Source organism: Chaetodon trifascialis, chromosome 9 (assembly GCF_039877785.1).
Source record: "Chaetodon trifascialis isolate fChaTrf1 chromosome 9, fChaTrf1.hap1, whole genome shotgun sequence".
NCBI lineage: Eukaryota > Metazoa > Chordata > Actinopteri > Chaetodontiformes > Chaetodontidae > Chaetodon > Chaetodon trifascialis.
The window spans coordinates 5,961,790-5,988,208 of record NC_092064.1 but is presented as its reverse complement, the minus strand read 5'-3'; the positions used below and the strand labels follow the sequence as shown (position 1 = coordinate 5,988,208).

General features: G+C 41.7%; 3 protein-coding genes across 3 annotated transcripts in view; 2 read left to right on the top strand and 1 right to left on the bottom strand.

The window, feature by feature from the left end:
* Positions 1 to 8,613, top strand: part of LOC139336902 (endothelin-converting enzyme-like 1) — a 48,100-nt gene extending 39,487 nt beyond the window's left edge. Inside the window, exons 13-18 of the mRNA XM_070971205.1 lie at positions 2,285 to 2,352; positions 2,980 to 3,104; positions 4,197 to 4,262; positions 4,795 to 4,890; positions 6,637 to 6,713; positions 6,960 to 8,613. Coding sequence (XP_070827306.1) covers positions 2,285 to 2,352; positions 2,980 to 3,104; positions 4,197 to 4,262; positions 4,795 to 4,890; positions 6,637 to 6,713; positions 6,960 to 7,059 — 532 coding nt within the window. The 3' untranslated portion in view covers positions 7,060 to 8,613. The remainder of the gene's footprint in view (positions 1 to 2,284; positions 2,353 to 2,979; positions 3,105 to 4,196; positions 4,263 to 4,794; positions 4,891 to 6,636; positions 6,714 to 6,959) is intronic.
* Positions 8,614 to 8,636: 23 nt separating this feature from the next.
* On the bottom strand, positions 8,637 to 22,093 carry ccdc150 (coiled-coil domain containing 150). The gene is made up of 21 exons (XM_070971203.1): positions 22,041 to 22,093; positions 21,207 to 21,681; positions 20,761 to 20,933; positions 19,383 to 19,458; positions 19,205 to 19,314; positions 18,997 to 19,126; positions 18,367 to 18,410; positions 18,143 to 18,235; positions 17,396 to 17,491; positions 17,177 to 17,301; positions 15,817 to 15,994; positions 15,665 to 15,733; positions 15,460 to 15,556; positions 15,100 to 15,181; positions 13,764 to 13,919; positions 13,219 to 13,312; positions 12,155 to 12,303; positions 11,925 to 12,051; positions 11,291 to 11,479; positions 10,535 to 10,612; positions 8,637 to 8,824 (listed from the first exon to the last, which is right to left on the bottom strand). Exons 2-21 carry the CDS (start codon positions 21,559 to 21,561, stop codon positions 8,687 to 8,689), a joined length of 2,559 nt encoding a protein of 852 aa, XP_070827304.1. The 5' UTR covers positions 21,562 to 21,681; positions 22,041 to 22,093; the 3' UTR covers positions 8,637 to 8,686.
* A 688-nt stretch (positions 22,094 to 22,781) lies between these two features.
* Positions 22,782 to 25,671, top strand: LOC139336684 (XIAP-associated factor 1-like). Its single transcript, XM_070970861.1, has 7 exons — positions 22,782 to 22,876; positions 23,463 to 23,598; positions 23,789 to 23,845; positions 24,393 to 24,632; positions 25,036 to 25,098; positions 25,247 to 25,480; positions 25,568 to 25,671. The coding sequence occupies exons 1-7, from the start codon at positions 22,839 to 22,841 to the stop codon at positions 25,598 to 25,600; spliced, it is 801 nt and encodes a 266-aa protein (XP_070826962.1). The 5' UTR covers positions 22,782 to 22,838; the 3' UTR covers positions 25,601 to 25,671.
* The last annotated feature ends 748 nt before the right edge of the window (positions 25,672 to 26,419 follow it).

Genomic DNA, 26,419 nt, shown 5'->3' with positions numbered 1-26,419 from the left:
GCAGGGGTTTTCTTTTTTACATTTACCATTGATAACTGAAAAAGTGAACTTTTAGAGGACAGAAAACTAGTTGTTCGCAGTTATGGGTTGCATTTCAATTCTGTGCAAGTTGCTCATTATACAATGCTGGCATGAATTAAAGCCAAATGGCTGCCTGGAAGGTAGACAATCAATCAATCAGTAGTGTGATTTGGAAAAATGATTTGCGAGAAACAATGCACTAAAGCACAGAAGAATGTGCAGGTGAAAAAACAGTTTCTCCACTCAACATACCTTTTGTTAGCCTGTTCACTGAGGAGTAAACCTACTGCTGCCAGTAATGAGTATTACGCTAAGCCAGTACATATGCTACAGTGCAAATAGCTGCGCCTCCTGCATTCAAACCAACTCCACTGAGTAACCACACGCACGCACACATTCATACACACACTGCTCAATTAGCAGTTTGTGTACCTAACATTAGCTAACACTTCTATGTCTTCATTAGAGGTGATCTCCACTACTTCCACTACCTGCTACCGTGCATGCTAATCAATATTAATTAGTGATGGAGTACAATGTGTGTGTGTGTGTGTGTGTGTGTGTGTGTGTGTGTGTGTGTGTGTGTGTGTGTGTGTGTGTGTGTGTGTGTGTGTGTGTGTGTGTGTGTGTGTGTGTGTGTATTTGAGCCTGTCCCCTTGAAATTATTACTGCAGTAGCCCTAACCTCCCATAAACTCTTGCTCTCTCTCACTCCCACACACACACACACACACGCACGCACACACACATACACACACACACACACACACACACACACACCATCATGTCGAGTATAATGAAGCTTCAATCAGCCAGTTAGTTTAGCGGGGGAGTCGGGCCCAGTGTGAGGCAGCGTATCGACTAGCTGTCAGAAAGTCATTTTCCGATGTAGCCATGTGAATAGCCTCAAGTCTGCCCTCTCATCGCTCTCTATATCTGCATGTGCTGCAAAGACCGAAGACAGCGCTCGAGCTCGGCCCAGGGTCAAGGAGAGGTGGGGCCACCCGCTGCTTTTTGGAAGCAAGGGGCACATGAGGAGGGGGCAGTGCGCAGGGTGTGGGCCAGTGGGTGCTTACACAAGGTTGGGACATGTCACAGGGTGCTTTTTATTTTATGGGAAATTAAGATTTATGTTCACACTGCAGCTGAAAGGTCCCAGTGCTGATTTTTCCCTTACATGTGAAATGGATGTTTCCTAATCAGTGTGAACAGAAAAATGTGGCAATGAGCTTCTTTTTATTCAATACCAATCTGAACCACATGGATCCAAAATTAGGTCCCAAGTGCAGCTTGTATTTTGTGTGGCCTGTCTGAGCAGAATGAGCAATGAGGACAATGGGGCGAAAAAGGGAAAGAAATCCACAGAGCTGACTGTAATGAGATGCCTCAAATCAGTCAAAAGGCACGCTCCTTTGTTCTTAAGTGAGTGGACACACACACACCGAACTTGTTAAGAGCAAGTAATGCAAAGACTCTTACTTTCTGATTAGATACTGTATTAACGCGTGAAAAACTGTCAATACCCCTATTTTCATGATAAATGAAGCGCTCTGAAGTTCTGTACCACATGCTTCAGACCTTTAAGGAATAGTTTGACATTTTGGGAAATTCACTTCTCTTCGCTTTCAGTTAGAGGGGAAGATCAATACCTCTCTCATGTCTCTGTCTGTTAAATTTGAAGTTAGAACCAACCTGGCTCTGTCCAAACGTAACAGAATCCAGCTCCCAGTATCTTTAAAGCTCAGCAATTAAAATGTTATTTCACGTTTGTTTATTGCTTTTTAACCCCTGTTTTCCGTGTTTATGGTAAGTTTCTCCAGAGTGGCATCGTTCTCATGCTACGTCTCATCTCATCTTCTTTCTTTGGCAAGAAAGTGAATAAGCGCATTTCCAAAAAGAATGTCTGATTATTCCTTTATTACACACCTAAGTATATTTTACTGAACACCAGCCACCATTGCTAGCAGAGGCGGTTACAGAGTCATTCTAAACATTAAAACATGACCAACCAGCAGCACAAGTAGAGTCACAAAGTCAGCAAGTTGATGCCAGTTACACAGCAAGATCTAACACTAACTAATATTAGTTACCCTAATCTAGTAGTCATACCAGACTAGACCAAGTATGGCTGAGTGTATTCAGTTGATCAAGGGTGTTTTAGTGCTTATGAAAAAGTTCATATTCACATTGCTTTAAGTTTAGGCAGTTTAAGATGTTTTAAGCTCCTGTAGATAATCTTCCATATTTCTCCTTCCTGCTGCCAGGTCTCTAAACTACGGAGGCATAGGGGCTATCATTGGCCATGAGCTAACACATGGATATGATGACTGGGGTAAGAATGGAAACCTCTTCAACCATAATCCATTGCAACAATGCTCATACACCCACAGTTTTTCACCATTTTGTACACCATTGTATTCAACTGCTTTGAACTACTCTATTTCACAGAAAGAGCAAGGGTTCCCTTATGATTTCTAGACGTTTATGACATTTGTAAGGATGCCTGCAACTGTAAAGCAAAGACTATTCTGAGCCACAATCTCTAACTTTCATTTCCAGTCTAAAGTGTTGCCCTTTAAGATACATGAAAAGAATTTAATGAGGGTGCGGAATTTCTGCCAGCCACCTACCAAATACTGGGAAAACTCTGAGTGCGTGGTAGGACTGTGCACTACCTGGCAGATAATCAGCCATCATTTTTATTCTACAAATTTAGTTGGCTGGGAATCAGTTCAGTTGGCTCTTGAATTGGACACATCAGCCAAGGTCAACCCTGGGTTTAACAACGCTTTGCCTCCTGATGGTTTGACTCCCACAGCTACAACAAGCGTGACAGATGGCATGCTGGGCAGCTCTTTGGACTGTGAAGTCAAGTTATAGGTCGTGATGTCTCCATGCTAACACTGCCCCCCTGCCCTTTTGCCCCTCATCTTAGTGATGCAATGGTTCATGTCCCTAGGGGGCCAGTACGACCGCCATGGCAACCTCAAACAGTGGTGGACAGAGGAGTCCTACAGGAAGTTTCAGAGGAAGGCCGAATGCATCGTCAAGCTCTACGATAACTTCACTGTTTATAACCAGAGGGTGGGCCTGTACACACACTCAAACACACACTGCACAGGGCCTTACGTGCATATACAATATTTCTGATAGTGTTACATAGACATATGGTTTCACTGATAGTTTGGACTGCTATTAGGTTTATATTGAAAACCATATGTCAGAAAGTCAGTGTCCACCTCTAATAGGACACAACTTGATTGATCACAGATGTGTTGGGATGTGTTCAATGACTTTTTTTCTTCTTTTCTCATGGTATCCAAAGAGCTATTGCGTATCGTTTTTTTATACTTGTGCTGTGCTGTACTGAAGTTTCAAATTCTGGACAACATTACTTGGAATACTAACTGTCTAATGTCTTCAGTGGGCTGGGGGGAGCTTTGTCAAGTCTGAGAAAATAACCCTGATGATGTCAGAGTTATGTCATCAAGTTATCTCAGACTGTGCCTGAAGATTATAAATTTATAACAGGAAGCCTGCATTACAAAGAGGGCAAGCGCAGTTTGAAAAATACAGGCATTACTCAGACAGGGACATTCTAACAAATGACTATTGAGTTGTATTATGGGAAATGTAGGATCCATGGTTCTTGGAACTCCTTTGACCACTGCCAGGAAACACAAGTCACAATATTTCCTCTGTTCCAGTTGTGACTATTCAGTTTTTAGGTTAACTTAACTAACAAGATTTCTGCTTATTCAGGGAGCATATCGATGTACCAAGGGTTCTCTGTTCACCTGTCAATGTTCTGTTAACTGGGTAACATAAAACCCTAGGAACATAGGAATGGCCCCGTCTATTTCCAGTCTTTATGTTATGCTAAGGTAACTAAGGTCTCCTGGCTCCAGCTTCATATTCAGCATACAGACATGCAAAATGTCTTCTCTCAACTAACTCTTGGCGAGAAAGTGAAGAAGCATATTTTCCCGAAATGTAGAAGACAAGGTCTTAACTTCACTGAACAAACACTGCTATTTCATATTGGCCTTTTAGTCCCATGTCAGATCCTGGATTGAAGTACATGCATGAAGTACATCTATAGACCACCACACAAGTGCGGAGGCAGAGAGGTGAAGACCTGTCAGAGCTTCAGATGTCTCCTTTCTGTATGTCTAGGTGAATGGCCGTCTGACACTGGGGGAGAACATAGCAGACATGGGAGGGCTCAAGCTGTCATACTATGTAAGTAATACTTTATAACATCATTGTTCAAATACTGCAGCTATGTGGCTTCGCAAAATTTAAATATTAACGTCTTCTCTATCAGTATCTAGCACCTCTGTCCATTTTCTGTCTCAAAAATTGGCCTCTTTATTCGTCATAAACCATTCTGCCTTATTTGCATGAAAGTAAGAGCAGAAGTGTCCTGGACTCAAGATAAAAGATAAACATTTTTACTTGGATCCCCCATCTCTGCTTGTATCAGTGCGTGTGTTTGCCTGAACAGCAGTTCCATACTGAGTGTGTCAGTGGTCGTATTAAGGCGAGGAGGGTTTTGTGCATGCAGAAATAAAAAGTACGAAGGGAACGACTGAATGCTAATATCAAAAGGCAAATGCAGCAAGTGTCATAGGGAGTGTTAGTTGTGTGAGTCTGTTAGATTGGCTGATGTAAACACAAGAGGTAAGTTTCCATCATGTTTCAGGGGAGACTGTAAATGTGACATTTGGTTTCAGATGTTCGTTTACCTCCACACATCTCTCTCACTGTCCAGGCGTATCAGAAGTGGGTGAGGGAACATGGTCCAGAGAGGCCCCTGCCTGGCCTCAGATACACACATGAACAGCTGCTCTTCATTGCCTTTGCACAGGTACAGAAGCTTCCCAAAAAGTTTCTCACTACTGTCTTTCATTACATTTACATGTCAAATCATTTTAGCTGCCTCTCTCAGCGGGAGCACTGATCATAGAGAGCAGGTAGGAGTTCTATATTATCCCAATGGATGCATTAACCATTGGAGGGATCAGAAAAGCAGCGCTGATGACAGTGCAGTGGCTCTAAGCACTTGACCACCCCCGCTCCTTGTAACTATTATGACTATCATTGAAATTCAATGGTTTCATTGAAATTCATGGCTTAATGTAACAGTGGCAAAGTCTAGACCCACTTTTAATGTAATTTGCACTGTTTTAGCCATTTTTAAAATTCTTGCCACAGGGAAGTGATAAAAAAATCATGTATATGTGTGTGCATTAATTTGAAATATCACATGTGCATGTCCAGCATGAATGAAAAGCCGAATTTTCAGCTGTGAGGGAATTCAACAAACATTGTGTTCACATAAAATGTATGCGGTTTGGTGTTTAAACCTGCACAGCACGCCAGCAGATGAGCTCTTTAAACATGATTTCTTAAATATCTAACCTCTTAAATATTTCAGTGTAACTAAAATTATAGTATTTAAGTATCACTTTACCTGCCAATTATTTGGGTAAAAAAAAAAAATTTGAAAAAATAGTTAGATATTCAGTTTACTCTGATAGAAGATTAAGAAAATGTTAAGTTGTTAAGTAAATATTCTCATTTCAGAAGACTGAACCACAGGAGTTTTGGCATTTTTACTTGAAAAATGTCTTTGAAAGTGATGAGTAATCAGTTATCAGAATTGTCGCTGATCAATTTTCTGTTGATAGACTTGTTGATCATCTAAATGTTTCAGTTCGAAATGAATAGCATTATATTCTTAGCCAACAGATCATTTATGCTGCAAAGACAGTATGTTGTGAAATGTGAGACAATAGTATGTCTGCAGACTGTCCAGTTTCTATCTTTATGACCATGTGTGACCAGTTTCAGCCAATCATGGAGCAAGCAGTAGTGACAGAAGAACTCAGATCCTTTACTTAAGTTTAAAAATCCTACTTCAGTAAAAGTACAGTATCATCAACAAAATATACTCAAAGCATCAAAAGGAAAATTACTTGTTTTGTAGTGCAGTAAAAGTTTGATTGGAAAGATTGTTAATACTAATTCATCAGTGCATAAGTAGCATTTTACCCTTATCATGGCTCAAGGACCACAAGCTAAATCTGAGGGGTTGTGTTTTGATTACTAGGCTAGGAAAGAGGGAAAAAACAAGTTGTGTTAGCAGTTTGGATCGTGTATTTTTTACTTTTCTCCTATCTTCACTTTCTGTGAAATGTTGGATGATTTGACCCCTTTGGGCCTCAAACAGTTATTTAAATGAAACCATCTAAGAAGTTTAGAGGGAAAAATCATCTCTGAATCACAACAAGGGGCTCCAGCTGCTTTTCTGCTTTTCTGGTTGCCAAGAAAGCTTGATATGATATCATGATATCTGTTTTTATGTCGAATCTGATCTGATAAAACTAAAACTATGGCTCTTAAATGTGATGCAGAATGAAGAACAAAAATTCCCTCTGAAATGTAATGGAGTGAAAATGGTTAGAAAATACGAATACCCAGGTGAGGCACAAACAGCTCCAAACTGTACTCGAGTAAATGCACTTTGTTACCGCTGGGAGCAGCTCACCCTTCACGCTCAGGGCTGACCTGTAGCCATGTCGCCTCACTGTTGTGTTCATGTTCTTTTCAGAACTGGTGTATGAAGAGAAGATCTCAGTCCATCTACTTACAGCTGCTGACTGACAAACACGCACCAGAGCACTACAGGTACAGTACACAGTCACATAAAAACACTCCCAAGAGCCCAGAAAGTTTGAAGATTTCAACTGCAGAATAATCTTCTATTCCAACATATTAAAAAAACACTCACCTATCTACAGATAGGAGTGCACAGGTCATGTCAGGGATGTGTCCTGTGAAATAAATTCATGAAATCCACTTTTGGTACACGCGTACACAGACACAAATGATTCACATTGCTAATGGTCGTTCCTGCATGTCCTTCCCCTGCAGAGTGATCGGCAGCGTGTCCCAGTTTGATGAGTTTGCTCGTGTTTTCCACTGTCCGAAGGGCTCCCCAATGAACCCTGTGGATAAATGCTCCGTATGGTGACCTCTCCACCTGCCTGTTGACCGTTGGATGAACTTCATCTTCACATGCCCCACCCACACACACAACCTGTCCTGCATCACACACACATCAGAGCCAACAGAATGATACAGAGCGCATACAGCCTATTCTTTCCTATAAAAGACAACAGGAAGGAAATGTGTGTTTTCAACATGTTTTCTAGTAGGAGAGTTCATACCATTGCTCATTGTGTGTTCCAGCATGGGTCACATGACCATCAATCATGTACATATATATTATTTGATTATATATTTTTCTATGTTTAAATTTATTTTCAAATCATCTATTTTTCTATTTTAGCAGATATATCACATACATTATGCATAGGATTCATGAGCTGTTTCGTTTTTAATTAAGCGACGTCTTTCCTCAATTGGTTCTCTCCTTTGTAGCATCATCTAGAAAAACTTCAGCATATCAGAAGATTAGGGATTGGCAGCAGCAGTGATTTCAGCCCCTAATGTAAACTGGACAAGGACCAATTTAAGATGAACTCCTTGTGGCATCCATGTGCTTGCCAAAATGTTGCTCTTTCAATTTGGTAATGGAGTCTGATTTGTGTCGCAACGCTGCACTCTCATGGCTGCAGAGAGGAATGGTCACTGTTCAGCCACCATGACTGTCGTATCGTTTGCCTGCGTTGGTCCTCTTGTTACTGTGAGTGTTTGTACGGTTTTTAAGATTTGTCAACTTTTTAAAAAAATGAAGGTGGACTCATGGTGGATGTTTTTCTCAGGATTAGTAGCAATGTGCAGCGACAAATAGAGGACCTTTGTGTCTCTATCTACATTCAAGTCCTACAGTACAATCGCAAAGGAGCTGGCATATTTATCAAGCACTGGAATTCACTGCACAGGCAACAACCTGACCCTTCTGGATGTGCTGACTTGAGAGTCCTTTCTATTGAAAAGAGAGAAACCTCTGCTATTGGATAATTCACATCTCTGCATTTCCTGACGAAGTCTGAATGATCTTATACAACCTGAGTGAGGGAGAGCGCCAGGTCACACCACACAGTATATTCACAGTAAACTCAATAAACAGAAGCCAACATTCTGTACAGAAGAAAGTGCAACTATGGTAGATGGAGAATCATACATTTGTACACAGTGACATTTGAAATAAAAAAGACTTTTGTATAAACAATCTGTTGGTACAAAAAATACCAATCTTTGTACAGTGGAGACATATATCAGATGTTATGGTTGTACAGTTTGTTTGATGAGAGTGCATGTTACCCTCTTGACCATCATTAAATTCTGATCAATATATATGGAGGACATCACACACACGTACACACACACACACACACACACACACACACACACACACACACACACACACACACACACACACACACACACACACACACACACGTACACACACACACACACACACACACACACACACACACACACACACACACACACACACACACACACACGTAAGACTCTACAGCTGCTATTCCACCCGTGGCTGCTATCTCTTCCTCTCTGTTGGTCACCGTTTAATGTTTGAATAAATACAGAGGATCACGGTCTCATGTTGCTTTAGTCTGTGTGTGTTTGTGGGAGCGAGAGAGATACATTACTTCTGTATGTGTTGGTTATTATCGATGTGGTTGTGTTATCAGCTGTGTCCTGGCAGGCTTGGATCCTCCAGCGATGTGAGCCAGCTCTCTCTTGGCTTCCCAGCGTTGGATGGTGGAAGTCCACCTCTCCCACTCTGCCTCCTGTTTGTGTGAAACCTGCAAAGCCCAGCAGGAATCAAACAACATCAACAAGCTGTGCAAACCAGACAGGTGTTTCATAAAGCAAGACTGCAAGTTAAACCAGTTACAATTATTGTGCCAGACCTCTCTAAAGCTTCCTCTTTACTGCTGCACTGTAAAAAGGGATCAGCTTGCTGTATGTGCTGCGCTTCTTGTGTGCCATATTTAAAATCTGAGCACCTTTTTTGGTTTAAACTGCTTTTTCAGGCAAGATATGTGCTTTCTAATGTGAAACTTTGACCTGTGGCAGCAGCCTCGTAGTTGAAGTAGCATTTTTCACTAGTCTATCTTTACATGCCATTTAAATAAAAAGACTCAAGACAGCCAGAAATTCATCTGTTAACAAGACCAGGACTATTCAGCCATGCCAGCAGCTCTGTGAGGCTGTGCTGTCACACAGTGGTGCTTTGACCTAAATGCTAACATCAGCATGTTAACATGCTCACAATGGCAATAGTAACATGCTGATATTAAAGAAAAGAATTTGTACCATGTTCACATCTTAGTTTGTCATGTTAGCGCTTGCTAATTAGCACTAAACACAGCCCAGCTGAGGCTGATGGCATTAGTTTTGCAGGTTGGATAAATTTAAACCATGAAGTCAATGGATCACTAAAGTTGGATTAAGGGTTGGGCTTACAGTTCATCTTTGTGCAAGCATGAATGTGTCCAACAAATTTCTTGGTAAGTCATCAATCCAAGTGTTGAGAAATTTTGCTAAAATCACCAAATATCATCCTGCTGGTGGCACTAAAGGAAAAGTCAGGAGGTCACCAAAATTAGTGGGATTCACCATCTGGGGGTCGGGGCTGCACAAAGTTGAAGATATTTGCTGGACCAAAGTGAGGAAGACACTGCCATTCGAGTAACTATGCTGTCAATGTGGCTAAATGTACAAGAGGGCCTGAAATTATTCAAACTGTATTTTCACATTATGGAGGCTTTTGTGTCATGTTTGCCACCTTCGTGAAAGACCCATCAGGATCCACTGTTAATTAAGATGATGCATGAGAGGTGTCAGTGTGCGGGAAGTCTCCCTGGAAAGCAAATTATACTGGACCTTCCTTTGACTCTTCCTGTCTGACCAAACAAGCAGGAAGCAAAATGTCAGCTTTTCAGACAGTAACATTTTTTTTTATAACTTGCTGACTTAAAATGTAAGCAATACGCAAAGTGAGAATTTTCTAAACTCACTGGTGGGTATGAAGGCTGGCAAGGCAAGTGTCCCCCATTGCTAGCTTTAAGATTAGCTAGGTTTAGCTCATGTCTCCTGAAGAAGAAAACTGAAGAAGCCATGGCTGTCTGTAACAAAGCAATATGTCTGGCAAGAAAGGATTACTTTTCCAAGATGATCACAGAGAATGCTGGGAAGTATTATGCTCCACTACGGAACAGCTACTAAACACAGCCCCCACCCGTCCACAGTTCTCTGCATCAAACTGTGAAGAACTTGCATCGTTCTTCAATAACAAAATAATTTCAATTAGCATCACTTACTGCTAATCACATACAATCATAAATGTGCCCAAAAAATATTTGGCAGAAAGGCCCTGTAGTATGTGAGATTAGCTGCAGACAAATATAGACATGCACACACACACATACACACACACATAGAATTCCTTGCAGGCTTAGGTCTGGCGGAGATCAAAATCATGTCAAATGAGCCATTTCCAAGATACATACCTGCTGGGAGCCCATCCTGGCCACCTGGAGCTTACTGTCCTCCTTGTTCTGCAGATTCTTGATGCTCTCTTCAAACCTCTGTTAACACAGACTGAATATCTATGCAGGCTCACGGTGACAAAAACATTCACTTTTAAGGGAAAAGACACAGGATTTCTGAAATTCACTCATGTTTTGAGACTCTTCTGTTCTGAATTGCATGTACCTGTCCTGTCCTGTCCTGTCCTGGCCTGTCCTGTCCTGTCCTGTCCTGTCCTGTCCTGTCCTGTCCTGTCCTGTCCTGTCCTGTCCTGTCCTGGCCTGGCCTGTCCTGTCCTGTCCTGTCCTGTCCTGTCCTGGCCTGTCCTGGCCTGTCCTGGCCTGTCCTGGCCATGATTCCCACCTCCTCTCTTATCTCTGTTGTAGGATTCAAAAAGAAGGGCTTTTTAAGGACAGTACAAGCCTCAGCATTATAATCAATATTCTAAATGAATGCTTTCAAAATCTGCTGTTTTGTGCCAATATTTAATAACTTCAAATCTGAGCTGTTGGATAAATTAAAAACGATGATATCAAAAGCCAGTGTCTCCTCCAGAATTAAAATCGTGTCATTTTGGAGAAACTACATTTTGATCATTATGAGTCTTCACTGAACCACATTAAATCATCTTAGGTGACATCATCAGTTGTGTGTCATAACTCAAATAGTTCATATAGGGGGGTAACATGCTTCTCAGCATCGTTATCAAAACCCTGCACAGGGTGGAATAACATTACCTCAACTTTCTGTGAGTTGTCCTGGAAATCTCTGCTCTTCTGCTGCCTCAGCGGCCTCCTCTGCTCTCTGATACAAGCTTTCTGTTTGGACACCTGCCACTCCAGCCCAGAAACTCGTTGGCAGAGCTCCTGGTTGTTCTTGGAAAGGTCAGCTGACCTAACTGACGAGTCCTTATTTGTATTTTTAAGCTAAGCAGGGAAACAGGGAATTCACAAAAAACAGAGTAAATGGATAAACCTGAGACACAAGATGCAAGAAGAGTGTTAGTACATTTTTTTATCATTTATTTTACATTGTTTATTCAGCAGCTAATGAATTCTGAGAAAGTAAAGATGATGTAAACAACGAAGCCTGACAGCCTCGAGCGTTTTGCACACTGCATCAAAAGAAAACAGCACAGTCAGAGGTAAGGATTTTCAATAAGGATTATGTATATCAACACATATTTACATATTTACACACTTCATAAATCTCTCAGCAGCTTAGAATTGTTTTGGCTGCTTCAGAACCTTTACTCTCAGATCCTATATGGAGATCTTTCAACAGCAGTCTGAGGCGGGGATACAGCCGAATCAGGGACTTCAAAAACCATGTAAAATATATATAACAGAATGAAACATTTCCATTTGGTACCTCTGACATTTCTTGATGCAGTGTCTTCATGGAACGTTCATAGTCTCCCCTGGTTTGTTGCTTTGCGGCAGCAAGCTCTTCAGATAAATCGCTAATCTTTGTCTGAGCTTTGCGTAGCTCTTCATCTCTGCAACATACAGTAACAGACATGCAAAGATGTCATTAATAATTCCATATTAGATGTCACACATTTTTACATGCTGTGACTGAGCAGTTTTCTGTCAGCGTACCTCAGTGTGATGGTGGCCTGGTACTGCTCTCTGGCCTGCTCCAGCTTCCTGTGCAAACTGCTGTTGGTCAACACAGCCTGCTCCACACTGTGGGCCAGCCTCCTGTTGTCCACTTTAGCCGTATCCAAGGCCTTCTGTACGGACTCCAGCTGGAAAGTTTGCACACAAACACACACACAGACACAGCAAATGCAGTTTTAATTATACAAGTATGTTAATTTAACTGGATTGACATCTGGCCAAGAAAGAGTCTGGCACACTGTAGAGACACACTGACAGTGATATTGATGTTCTCGGCTAACTCTGGGAAAGAAAGCTAATAAGTATATTTCCCAGACTGTAAACTGTAAAGTATTGCTTTAAGGCCCTCATAGCTTCAGTTGATGTTTTGCTTTATTTTTGCAAAATCTTAAACATATTCCCAATTAATTGAAACAAACTAGTTGACATAGTGAGCCTCTGGCTTTCGGGGCCCCTGGGAGGTTGGGGTCATTAATCAAGTCTTGGAAGGAGAAGAACTTTGGAAAACAAAATAATCTGATCGGTAAAATTATATCTCAGCTGGCGGAGCCAAAAAATCACATATTCACATTGTTTTCAATGCAGTATTCTGTGAGTCTTTCTACTTTTTTGTAATAGTTCACTTGTAATCACAACATTAAAACAGAAAGTAATAATTTGCTACTCCTTTTAGACATACACTCCATTGAAAACAGAACAAAGACAATATATTTAATGTTTGACAACATCAGCTTCATTGATTTTTGTAAATATCTGCTTAGTCTGAATTTGACGCAGCAACATGTTTCACACAAGTTGGGTCAGGAGCAAGAAAAGACTGGGAAAGATGTGGAATGCTCCAAAAACACCTGCATAAAGGATGTTACTACATGAGTTTGGGAACACTTTGTAAAGATGTTGTTGTAAACACAGTTCATTTGCAAACAACTGCATTGTGTTTTATGTTTTACAGTCTCCCAACTTCTTTGGAATTGGGGTTGTACATGTAGCTTACACAAAGTATGTGTGTGAGTGCATTTGTTAGAGAAGCAGTGTGTCCTTACAGCTCTGTTGTTCTTGGCATAAGTTGATGTCAGGAGTCGCTGGAGTTTCTCCACCTCTACTTGGTGTGTCCTGATCTCTCTCTGAGCCTGGAGCCTGGCACAGAGGAAAGCAACACGTGACGTGACCAGTTACACAGCTAAATATGATCCAAGTGAGAACAGTCATTATGCAGTACGTCAAACTTTGCCTTACACATATTGTGCTATATGTTCTTAACACATTCAAATTGTTTGTGGCTTTATGTTAAATACCTTCATTTTATTGTCGTATGTTTTTGTTCCTTACTGTATCATTTCATTATTACAGTTCAGTACCAATATAGTTTGCCTTTGGGGATTATTTAATGTCTTATGAGAAATGAGAAATGAACACGATAAAAAAAAAAAATTCATACATACATCACATAATACATTACATTTACAGTCGAGACATTCTCTGATTGGATTCAGAGCAGTGTCACAGGACAAACCCCTTCAGGAACAGCCGCACACACTTCATACTGCTTCTAATCATGCAGCGTCTGTGAAGCTCCTCCAGTTCTGACCTGTCATTCTTGAGTGTTGACGGCTCCAGCTCTCGCCCCCCCATCTCCCGCTGCAGGGTCTGATCAGTCAGTTGGAGTCTGGTGTGGGAGGCCAGGATGTTTTCAAGGGTCTGACTGACAACACCACCTGCAGGACCACAGACTCCCTCCAGCTCCCTGCTCTACAGCACAAGACGGATGAAGTTACTGCTCACTGTGAGGACGAGCTTGTAAGTACTGTCAATCAGAGGATGCACTGAGGTTAAAACAATGTCCTGGTCATTTGTAAGAAAGGAAATATAGACCTGTCAGTGTACAAGGTTTCTTCTTTTAAGCGGGAGTGAAAGTGAGTGAAAGCTACAATATAATCTGTTGTTTCTTCTCGAGAACTATTCATCCAGGAATATGGGTTTCATGCTTTGATTATCACATAATAGTAAAAATTAAAAGCTCTACCAAGAATAACGTTAGGGAGAATAATCCCTGAAGCTTTTAGGAATAAAAATGATAATGCACTGTGTTTCAAAAGCAACATCAATCAAACCAGTCTCAGAAGATGAACAAACACAAATTCCAATTTTAAGAGTAATTAAGTTCATACCTAACCAACATATATTTTTATATATCAGACACATTCCAAAGACAGGCGTCCTTTGAGGAGCTGTACCACTGTCTTTGCATCATTCATGGAAAAACACAATAACACCTCCTTCATATTTCATTATTATGGCAGATTTCAATAAATAAGAGCATGTCTGTGCTTGCAATAATAATAAACCATCACAATACATTTAACAGGAACAAAGCTACCTAATAAGACACAAGTGTTTCAACTATTTCTTCATATTGTGCTAAAAATACTAAAAAGTTCAAAACAGAAAGATCTGAACAATGGAAAACTATATCAGCATGATGTGGTTCATGGATAAAAGTGTTGTGTGTATGTGAAAGAGGTGGCATCCTGCAGTTCCTCTCAGCTGTATGGAACGTTTTAGCAAATTTGTTTTGGTGTGATGACCCACAGCGTTACTTTTGGTTGTTCACAACTAAATGGCAGACAAAGTTAGCAGCTAGCTGGTGAACACAGCGAATGTTCAACAACTAAAGATATAGATATTTCCTTGAGGGGCTAGTGTAGATCACACCAGAGCTAAAAGGAGAGTGAATATTAAACTCATACTCTTCGGCTGGAGAGAGGAACAACTCCAACTGAATTAGCTGGATGCGTAAATACACAAGTGTTTGCTAACATGATTGTTCAATCAGCTTTATGAGGTGATAATATGCACAATACAGCATGTTTCTGCTGCCCCCTGCCACCTTAAGAAATGATAAACCAAAATTGATGTTTGTGTGCTTCACCTTAAGTTTCCCTTTGTCACAGGCCAGCTTGTTCTTGTCATTTAGGGCCTTCAGTAACTGGCTCACCTGCTGCATGCAACCGTAAAAGCACACACACACACACACACACGCACGCACGCACGCGCACACACACACACACACACACACACACACACACACACACACACACACACACACACACACACACACACACACAAACAGAATCTGAACAAATGTTTCAATCTCAGGCATTTCTGCCAGGCAAGATTTTGGCACCATTAACTGATCCATATACATAAAAAACTACTGTATACAAAGATCCACAATGACAGATGAAACTCTGATTGTAATGATGACAGTAATGATGACCTGTCTCTCACCTGTTGCTGCTCTAAAGCAGCCACCTTTCCCATGATCCTCCTGTTCTCATCCTGCTGGCTCTGCCAGGCCGAGCTCAGATGTCCCACCTCCCGCTGCCATCACAGATTCAGAGGCCAGCATGGACAGAAGTTAGTACTGTCACCAGTGGGTGAGTGTGTAAGGTATTATGTGTGGTGGGATGGTCTTCTAGTCAATTCTACCTTTGCGTCGCTAAGTTGGGTCTCCAGACTTCTTCTCTCATCCTCCAACTTTGTGACAGCAAGACATAACTTTTGGCCAAGGAGAGAAGGGACAGGAGGGACTGTTTTACAACCCATAATGCAAAGAACAGTAGCGCATTTGTTGAATATACCTCATTTTTAGAACCCTCCAGGTCTCTCCTCATTGCCTCCTCCTCATTTTTGGCCTTGCTCAGCTCCCCCCGAAGCCTCTCAACGGTTCGCTCCAGTACTTCCCTCTCAGTGCCCGCTGTCTCTGGTGCAATGGAGGAGTCCTGCAGGAGCTGTGCATGCTCGCCTTTGAGCTTCTCTCTAAGGAAAAAGACTTTTTATTTCTAAAAACATACTTCCAATAGCTTAATACACCTTTTCTCCCTTGTTTTTATAAATTGGACTAGCTCATGTCCAAAATACATCCTAGCATTGGTGTTAGACCATCAGCTGATACTGAATCTCTTCAGTGAATGCCAGACCGTTATTTGAGGTGGTTAGGTTGGCAGTACAGTGAGGCAGGTTTCATTAAACACTGACATCAAGGAAGAGTCAAAATCTGAAAACCCTGATTCATATCAAAGAAGGATCGCAGACGCTGGCATTGTTTTTTTAATAAAGCACAAATATCAGTTTGAGACTTTGCAAACCAATATATCTGTCTAACCCTACTGTTCTCAAATGTTCAGGTGTCCTCCTCCCCCACCAATACGCAGCTCTTATCAGACAGTGAAGTTGGGGAAAGAAGAGGAAAAAGAGAAAGAGACAGGAGACAGATGCAATGACAGCTGATTATAGTCTCATGTATGGCTTAATTAGCTGCTGCTCCATTTGGCTGGGAGGCTACTTCAAAAATCAAATAGCGTGGTGAGAATTTGGGATGTGCATTCTCTGCCTTTACTTATGGATGGTATTTTGTAAAAATAATAAAATGCAATGAAATGTATGATCAGAAAACAACTGCAATACCAAACATTGAAAACAAAAATGTGAACTCCACTCACCAAGCATCATACAGTGGACTAACCAAAACTCAGTAATACTAAGGAAAATGTCAGCAATGTAGCGCCATCTACTGTTCAAACCAAAAAAGACAACTTGTGGGATTTGGTAGTGACAAGAAAAATAGCTGTGTAGTTCTGCATATGTTTGCCATATCCTGATAAATATCATTTGCTATTATCATGCTGATATTAATTTCTGTCAAATCTCCCAGCCCTACCACAGATGAATATGTTTTATCTATAAAGTTTCACAGAATTACATCAACCTTCCTCTCTCTCAGACAGGATTATGACACAGTAAACCTTGCTTATGTGAATCTTGCAATTAATTGAGTAGTATTTTGAACACACAGTGTGTCACTTGTTAATTTTTCCTGCTATCTATATCACGATTAAACCAATAAGATGTGTGGAAAAATGGCCTCAGCCGTCCCCAAATTTACACTTGATATCATCAGTTAAAAGCGTGAGGTTTGAGTGTTAAGCATAAGAGACTCACAGCTCCAGCTGCAGATTAACTTTATGTGTCAGTGCCATCTGCAGCTCAGTCTGAACGTTGCGTCTGGCTGCCTCCAGCAGCAGGTCTGGTTCTTCAATTTGCTTAACTGCACGACTCCTCTCAGCCTGAAAGACGCAGAGAGAAGAGAGAGCCATGCTGTGTTTGGTTATGTCTGTGTGTATGTGTATGTGTGTGCGTGTGCGCATGTGTGTGCAATACCTTTAAGCTGGCCTGCTGGTTTTCATTCTCCACTGTGAGTGAATGCAGGGCAGCACTGAGCTGGGAACACTGACTTTGCAGCTGCTTATTCAGGCTCTGTTTATCACATCATATCATATATCATATAAAGTATCACCACTACATTGTGCTTGGTGACTGGTGTTATCAAAAGGGTACCAAAAACTGGAAATCTGTACAAAACAGAGGACAAAAGTGTTCCTACATTGTTGTTCTAATTAAATTTGGATGAATGAACTTTCAAAGTTTATTGTAAAATTTCATTGTTCAATTTTAATTAAACTCTAATTTTAAAAACACCAATCTCTGATCTTGTATATAATTTGGATCGTTGTTATTTGGTTTACTGAAATTACTTCTTTAAAAAAAAAAAAAAACTCTTCTTAACCAGGCAGGTTCCACTGATTGGAAAATCTGGCCAAGATTGTGTCATTACAGTGTTTCAGCAGCGTAAATGCAAACGTTAAAAACGCACAAAACATACAGAGCCAAGTGGTATTACAGTGTTTCAAACCACATACATATGAACATTAAAAGCACAAAACCAAACCTACTTAAAATGTTCTGTCATATTTCAAAGCTTGGAAAACATACTTTTACTTTCAAGTTATTTGATGTTTCCAGGTTTCGCATGATTGTAGTGAAACATGCAAGAGCCCCACAGGCTGAAATGTTTGCATGGCTTCAAAAACCTGAAGAAGAGAGAAATATTCCTGTAAGGCTGCTGACCTGGACTCTGTCAGCAGCAGCTCTCAGCTCTCTGCTCTCCTTCAGCAGTCTGCTGTGCTCTGTCTGCTGCCTCTGAAGAGCTGGAAGAACAGTCTGAAGATAACACACACACACATACAAAATTCACCAACAGAAATACATCAGAAGGATATTCATTACAGATTATACATTTTACAGATTGACTGAAGACATTTTCATTCCCTCATCTGTCTCTCTCTACTTACTTTCAGTTCAGTTTTCAACTCAGACAAAAGCGAGTCCTTCATTGCTGTGAGAATCAAACAGAAAACTGCGGTTCAACATCCAGGCTCCAAAACACCAGCAATGTAAAACATCAATTTCAAAGTGAAAACGCCAACAAAAGAATCCGCCAACAGTGACGTGACCGCCATGTGCGTTGTCTGTTAAATATGCAGCTGCAGTCAGGAGACGGTTAGCTTAGCATAGCACAAAGACTGGGAGCAGGGGGGCACAGCTAGCCTGGCTCTGTTCAGTGTTAAAGAAAATCAAATACTGACACTTAGAAAGCTCACCAATATCTGTGGGTTTTGGACCATTGGACGGCCAAAACAAGCGACTTTGAAGACGTCACCTCTGAGAAGAGGTTTCTAGTTGTGGCCTTGTGATTGGGGGTGTATTTTACATAAAAATCTGGCGTGTCTCGGCTGTCAGGGTGGAGTTAAAATACCTGGCCTGTGAGAAAGGCTGCGCAATATATTATAGGTCACCAAAAGCATTCTGAACCAGCTGAATGGCAGCCAGTCAAACATACTGTGATTTTTTTTTTTCTTCAAAAGCCTTACAGCAACATTCAGCCACAGCTGACTGCGTTGGTATCCATTGATACTCCTGACCTGTCTGTTCTTTGAGCTGCTGACAGTGTTCCTCCAGCTGTCTGACTCTGTCTTTAGCTTCCTCCAGTTGCTGCCGGCCAGTCTGGACCTCAACATGCAAGGCCTGGCAATCCGACTGCAGCAGCAGAGCCTGGGAGGCCGGAGGCAGACACGGTGTCAGCTGCTGTTTACACATGCGCATTACTCAGCGAGCTCGCTTACAATGTACCTGTCTCCTCTCCATCTCCACCACTCTCTTCATCTCCTCCAGCCGCTGGAGAAGCTCGCTGTGAGATTTCATGGCTTCAGCGGAGCGGGCAGACTCCTGCCTCATCTGCTCTTAAAAATATAAAATACATGTCTGACAATGGGAGATAAAATGGCTAAAATAAATGAAAATAATCAGCCACTCACCTCCATCAGTTTCTGACTCATCTCTAATTTGACAATCTTCAGTTCCTCAGCAGCCAAAGCCACATCCACCTGGAGCAAAAGACAAATGGTAACAATCACAAGCCACGACACAAAGACCATCACCGTGCTCACTGTGCACCTAAAGCACATTGTTTTGGGGTGTTAACCAAGTAGAAAAACCCAGACTTTTAAAAAGGAACACATCTATTCAAAAAGATTTTCAGATTCTACAGATTGCTATGTCCCCTTGCATCTGTAGTTTGTACTGTCAATGCCACAAAGACACTGATCATTATACTGTTCACAGTAATTAGGTCTTCATGCCATAAACACAGTGCAGAAAATCTTTCAGTAACAAAAACGGAAGAAAAAAACGGCAAGAAAACAGAATGAGCTGCTGATAAAGTACATAAAGTAAAAAAAAGAAGAAGAAATAAGACAAAGTTAAAGAACAGAGTGGTTACAGAACGAATTGTGCTTTCAAAATCTGATTTTCTTTGTTATTTTTGAACTTTCGTCATATTGTCATGTTTTCATCTCAAAATAGCAGTCGCTACATTTCCAGATTGTTTTTTGTTTATGAAAATGAATCACCAAAAGTAACACATCCCCCTGTTTGTTCAGCCCGACATCTTTGTTTTTTGTGTGACTTCAAAATGAAATGCTGCCCACAGCGCCATCGTCCATCACAAATTAAAGGAAAAGTTCAACATTTTGTGAATTTTGCTTTCTTGCCAAGAGTTAGATGAGTAGATTGAAGCCACTCCCATGACTGCGCAGTAAATATATAGTTGGAGAATAAAGACGAGGGAGAGGGATCTGCTAACCTGGCTCAGTCCAAAGGTGTCTTCTATCACCTCAGAGGGTTATGTGCCGGACTACTATTTGGCCAGGACCAGTTGCCAGGCAGCCAGTGGAGACTCCAGGAAGTCACTGCTCCTGGTTAAATAAAAAAGATCCCCCTGCTCCCAGTCTTTATGCTAAACTTATCTGACAGCTGGGTCCAAGAGTTGTTCCAAAGCATAGTAGAGGCCAGAAAGAGACTTTTTGAAGCCAACTCAGCAGTTTCTGAAATATCCATGGACCTACTTGTACATAGTTGACTGATCATTCCTCAAAACCTTTTCCACAGCAGCATTATTATAAATATAAAGACAGAGGGACACACTGGCAGTGAGACATAGGTTTCCATGATAATCCAATTCTTAATTGGAAGTGAAAACAAAGCAACACATCTCGCAGTACTGATGTGTATCTTAACCTCTACAATGAAAATAGTGAGTAAAATGTCACCATTACAAATAAGAACGATGGATAAATGCCCAAAAATAAGAGCCAAGTCATAAAATGACTGATGGATTACAGCCTTACCCTGGCAGCGGCCTCCACAGTGTCCCCCAGCCTCTGCACCTCTGCGTGAGCTTCGTCTCTCTCTTGGTAAGCCTGCTGAAGCTGCTCCCTGAGCTTCATCACCTCCCTCCTGGAGGCCTGATGCTCCTCCTCACTGTCCTGCTGCAGCGCTGCCAGCTGCTGCTTCAGATGACCTGCACCAAGGAAAACACAGAAAACGCAGAGAGAACAATAACTTACTGCTTTTACAGCCGGATGACTTTCTGACATTTTTCTCACAATTTCTTTTTCTTTTTAATATCCAGAATTATTGTGTTGCAATCATTCATCATGTTAGCTTTAAGTAGGCCCCATCTCCGTAATTGTTTGTATTCCGTCTCATAGCCTTATCCTGACTGTTGCTGCCATATACCAATAAACTTACTGAGATCACTAATGTAGCCCCTTACCTATGTATGAGCCATTACCTGAGTGAGAGGGATCCAGCTCTCTCTCAGTCTCCAGGCGGAAGATGGTGAGTTTGAGGGTCTGTAGGAGACTTTCCATGCGACACACCCGGCTCACTAGAGAGCCACAGTGTTGCCACAGCATGCCCTCATCACCCAGGACCCGGCGTGTCTGCAGAGGATGTACAGGCCCTTGAGTGGTGCCCATTCTGCCTGCAGAACCCAAGATTTGGTCCCTGGACACTCCCAATGCATCCATGTCTTGAATTAGAGCTTCAGCTTCCTCCTCAGCCAACAACAGCCGCTGATGCAGAAGGGACAGAGCGTCTGGGCCTGTGGCCCCATCATTGAGAGGTGGGATGGCTGAGGTGGACATCTCTAGACAGGTGGAGTGGGTTCAGGTTGGGGTGGGTTGGAGGCGGGTGAGAGCAGACAGCCCTTGCAGGTGCACTTGTGCCCACTCTTAAGCTGTATCCATGTTTACTTTTCAAACTTTCTTGAAAATTAAAAAAAAATGTTCATTGAAATAAATGCCAAAACAGAACCTAGTTTGTCAAATATTATTGCTCCCTCGTTCCTCAGTCCTGCAGTGCATAAGCCTGCATTGCTTGGCGAAATCAAACTACAGCAAAATACAGTACAGTACGTTCCAGTATTTCAGTCCGCCAAACTGCCGTCGAACCTAGTTTGATTCAAGTGTTGAACTTCCGCCGTCGCTTCACTCCGAATAAAATTTTGAACAAGTTCCGAGGCCCGCAAGTAACTCATTTTACCCAGTGTTCGGTTTATGAACTATCAGAATAACATAAACCCAGTACGTCTCAAAGACACGAACTACAACCCACAAGTCAGTACCTTTCGGGCCACATGGCGAACAAGTGAGCAGCAGTGTGTTTGAGCTCTCGGTACAAGAGCAGCACGACACAAAACTTCAATATGACGTTACACTGAAGGAAACATTCAGAAAATATTACTTTATTCTGTTTTACACTCAAACAAAGAGGTGGCTAAACACTCGGCTGTTGTTTCTCACCGTTATAGTCGCTACTTCCGGCATCTATCTCCATAGCGACGCGCTGTAGCGCTTCCTTCCTCCAAACAGTTTGTCTGCTGCATTCAAGAACCATCGGAAACATCACTGTGACACAGCGGTGGTGAAAGTATCCCTTAAGTTACTTAACTCAAATAATCACTTTCCGGAGAAAATGGCTTTTCGTCTCCGCTTCTAATTAATGATTTATGTGTTTCAGGTGTGGTTGACCAATGTTGTCAAACTTCGATACATACATTTTGTGACATCTGCTTTCTACAAAATAACAACAGCTAAACTAAATGATGCGAGACAGTAAGCAGTGGCGTTCAAAGGCCGTATGCTGGAGAAAACACGATGATGAAGCTTCGTATGTGTAAGCCGCTTTAAGCAGCTGTGGTGTTCATAGTCAGAATCAGAGAGGAAGAAACCTGAAACACCTTAAAAACAAACCATATTAGGGGATCTTTTGCGCCATCTTGTGGTAGATGTGTGACACAGCAACATGCGGCGGTGCAGCTAATTTCACTTTCTGTTATGCTGAATTGGGACGAAAGGTGTCAGTCAGAAAGTTCAGATCAAATTTCTGCTCTCAGTTGATTATTTTTCAAAGATTTCTGCTGATGGATAAGAAGGACGCGACGCGCACATGCGGCCAATGGTGAGAGTTTACTTCATGAGAGGTTTTCTGGGGTTTGATGGTAGATGAAAACTCTGGATGTTCAAGCTCGTTTTGATCATCGGCAACAAAATATATTGTACGATGTTTTACATTCTCCAAAGCAAACCTCACTTTCACTTTGGTCAAATCAGTATTTTTTCAGAAAGTGAAAGAGGAAGGTTTACCAGATGGAAACACCTTGTTTGAAGTGACATTTGTTATCTGAGATGGGTCTATTTATAGAGACATCCAGTTCTGCTTTTAAATCAAGAAGAGCACCAGTGAAACCAGTAACTTTTCCCCAGGTGGCCAGGTGTTATCAGTACTAGTAGGTGATAGTGAATGGATCAGCCTATTCTCTGGAGCTACTGGAATCCTCTCCAGTATATTTGCTGGGGTCGTGATTTTCTAAAAAATCAGAAACAAATCTGAAAATCTCTGAAGTGTGTTTGTGTTTGTCAAAACAGACATGCTGGTCCTGTTAGCTACAGTGGCTGACTATACCTTGTTTCAGGACAGTTTTAACAAACTTTCCACAAACAGTGAGGACAGAGGACGAGCCTCTCTCTCTCTTTATCTCTTTAAGCCACAGAGACATTGAAGTGGTCAACTTCACTCTGCATGAAACGCACTGCAGCCGCTTCTTATGCGTCTGTCCGGACTGTGAGGAAGCTGTTCCCAGACAGCAGCTGAAGCAGCACAGAGAGGAACAGCACACCCAGGTGCTCACACACAAACGCACGCACGCACGCACACACACACACACACACACACACACACACACACACACACACACACACACACACACACACACACACACACACACACACACACACACACACACACACACACACACTCCTGCACCACGTGATGGTGTGTTCGCTGCAGGTTTACAGCTCTGTGTGTTTGCAGGTGAGATGCTCCAAGTGTAACCAGAAGATGGAACGTTGTCGCCTGATGGATCATGAAGTAAGTCCAGAGGTGCTGTTGGTGCTGTGTACCTGAACACAACACAGAGAAGAGTATTGGACAGCGTAGGAAACATCTCAAATGCAACTTAATTATTTGTTTATTTTGTCACTAGTGGTGAAAAAGACAAAACATTAAGCAATAATTTAAACAAAATATCAGAGATCACCAGGTCAGGAGAGTGTAACAAAAGATCGATCTTGTTGCATTATGGGAAATGTAGGATCACTTGATTGTGGAGTGTAAGTCACACTTGGGACTAAAAGTAAGGACATCTGGATCAGGTGTCCATTTTATTGACACTTTCAATAAATGTGGTCTCTTATGAGGGTTTTCAAGGATTACCATCATTTCTGGATTGAAATTCGGATGGTTCATCGTTTCATTTCCACTTTCATACCAACAAATCCCAGAATAAGCAAATATTCAGATTCACCCCATATCTGAGTTCCTGTCAGGTGTAAAAGCACTGGCGCTGGCTGGCTGATGTGAAGTCAAAGTTAAACCCAGTATGTATTAATCAGTCTGACTCTGCTCGGTCTCCCAGTCTGATGAGTGTGTGGAGCGTCTGCAGAGCTGTCAGTTCTGCCAGCTGGAGCTGCCGTGGAAGCAGCTGAACGAACACCATCTGGCCTGTGGGAGCCGCACCGAGCTCTGCAAGGACTGTGGCCGATACGTCACTCTGAGGGAGCTGCCTGAGCACGGCTTGACCTGCTCAGCTACTGACGGGGGCTCCGGTCCTCCACCAGCTACCAGCAAACTACCAGCAAACAGCAGTAAGAGGATGTAGGCGTTCAGGTTCTCTTAACCTGTTACCATGTTCTCTGAAACTGTTACCACGACTGTTCTTTTAAACTGTTACCACGACTGTTCTCTTAAACTGTTACCACGACTGTTCTCTTAAACTGTTTCCATGTTCTCTTAAACTGTTACCACGACTGTTCTCTTAAACTGTTACCATGTTCTCTTAAACTGTTAACATGACTGTTCTCTTAAACTGTTACCACAACTGTTCTTTTAAACTGTTACCACAACTGTTCTCTTAAACTGTTTCCATGTTCTCTTAAACTGTTACCATGACTGTTCTCTTAAACTGTTAACATGACTCTTCTCTTAAACTGTTACCATGACTGTTCTCTTAAACTGTTACCATGACTCTTCTCTTAAACTGTGTCCATGCCCATTTTCTTGTCACAGTGCCTTGTTGCAGATGTGCAGCATCATTTCCAGCTGAGGATATACATGAACATGAGGTATATGTCTTTTTTTTTTTACATATTGTGGGAACAATTCCTGAAACTAAACACATAAAAACATGAAAATAATGATTTCACATTAGAAGAGCCAATAATCAATAAGCACTTATTAAAGTTAAACCTTTGTCTGTATCCTCCAAACCAGCTCCAGTGTGTTCTAGCAACCAGATCTGACGATGAAGAGGAGGAGCCAGAGAAGGAGGATGAGGGTGATTTCACCAGGCGGGGGGTCAGTCGGCTAAGCAGCACCTATAAGGCAAACTCCCTGTCACACAGACCCAGAGGTGGTCCCTGGGTTGCGGTGGGGGACCCAGACCAGATCAGCACCTGCCCCCACTGCCATCTGGCCCTGCCCCTCTTCACACTTCGCTGGCATGAGGTAACATTCCTGCATCGCACGAGATTAGCATAAACACTGTTGAGCAGGTCCGATGGTAAGAGGTTTCCCCTCCTCTCTGTGTTTCAGGTGAAGTGCCAAATCCACGTTCTCTTGAAATAAAGAGAGAACTCCTCAGAAAGGAAAAGCTGCTTCAGAGATCTGTGATCACTGTGTCATTAGCAAAGATGGAAGAGCAGAAATATAATGTTATTCAGCTTTTCATTGTATTTTTCAGGTTGAAATGTTTCAATTCAGGTTTACATTGTTTTTACTTTTACTTCCCTTTACTTTTAGTTAGTGTGTATGTGACTTGCATGATGCTTGCATGAAGACAGAGCTGTTCAGAATATAACTGGAAACAAATTTACACTCCTGATAACTTTGTAATGATCCTTTTGTTTAATAGAAACACAGCTACTAAACTGTAATGAGAATTGCTTCTGTCTAAACCAGTGAATAGAATGTTTTGTGTCAGAAATCTCATATTTAGCAGTTTTCACAGGAGTAATACAGAAATGGATCAGATGATGGTGAAGTCTCCATTAACATAAAAGGTTTCCATGCCAACGTCTAAAATTCAGATACATCCATTCAAATACGTATTAACATACTGCAGACGTGCATCAGTCAGTAAACATCTGATGACACTAACCTACCGCTGAACTATCATCTCTGCTTGTTATTGTTATTGTGTTTTGTAATTTGAGGTATATTGTGTTGTCACTGTGAAATGTCATTTTAAAATAAGTTTACATTGTGATCAAAGGTGCCAGGTCAGATATGTCGGCCATGTGCCACATTAGCTCTTTTCCTCTTCAGTCTAGTTAAATGACCAATAATTAGCTACATAATAAGCTAACGTTATAAGTTAACGTCAGCCCTGTCAGCTGGTTCGGTTAGCTTTGCAGCAGTTTCACCTTGCTCTTACTGGTGGAAGTA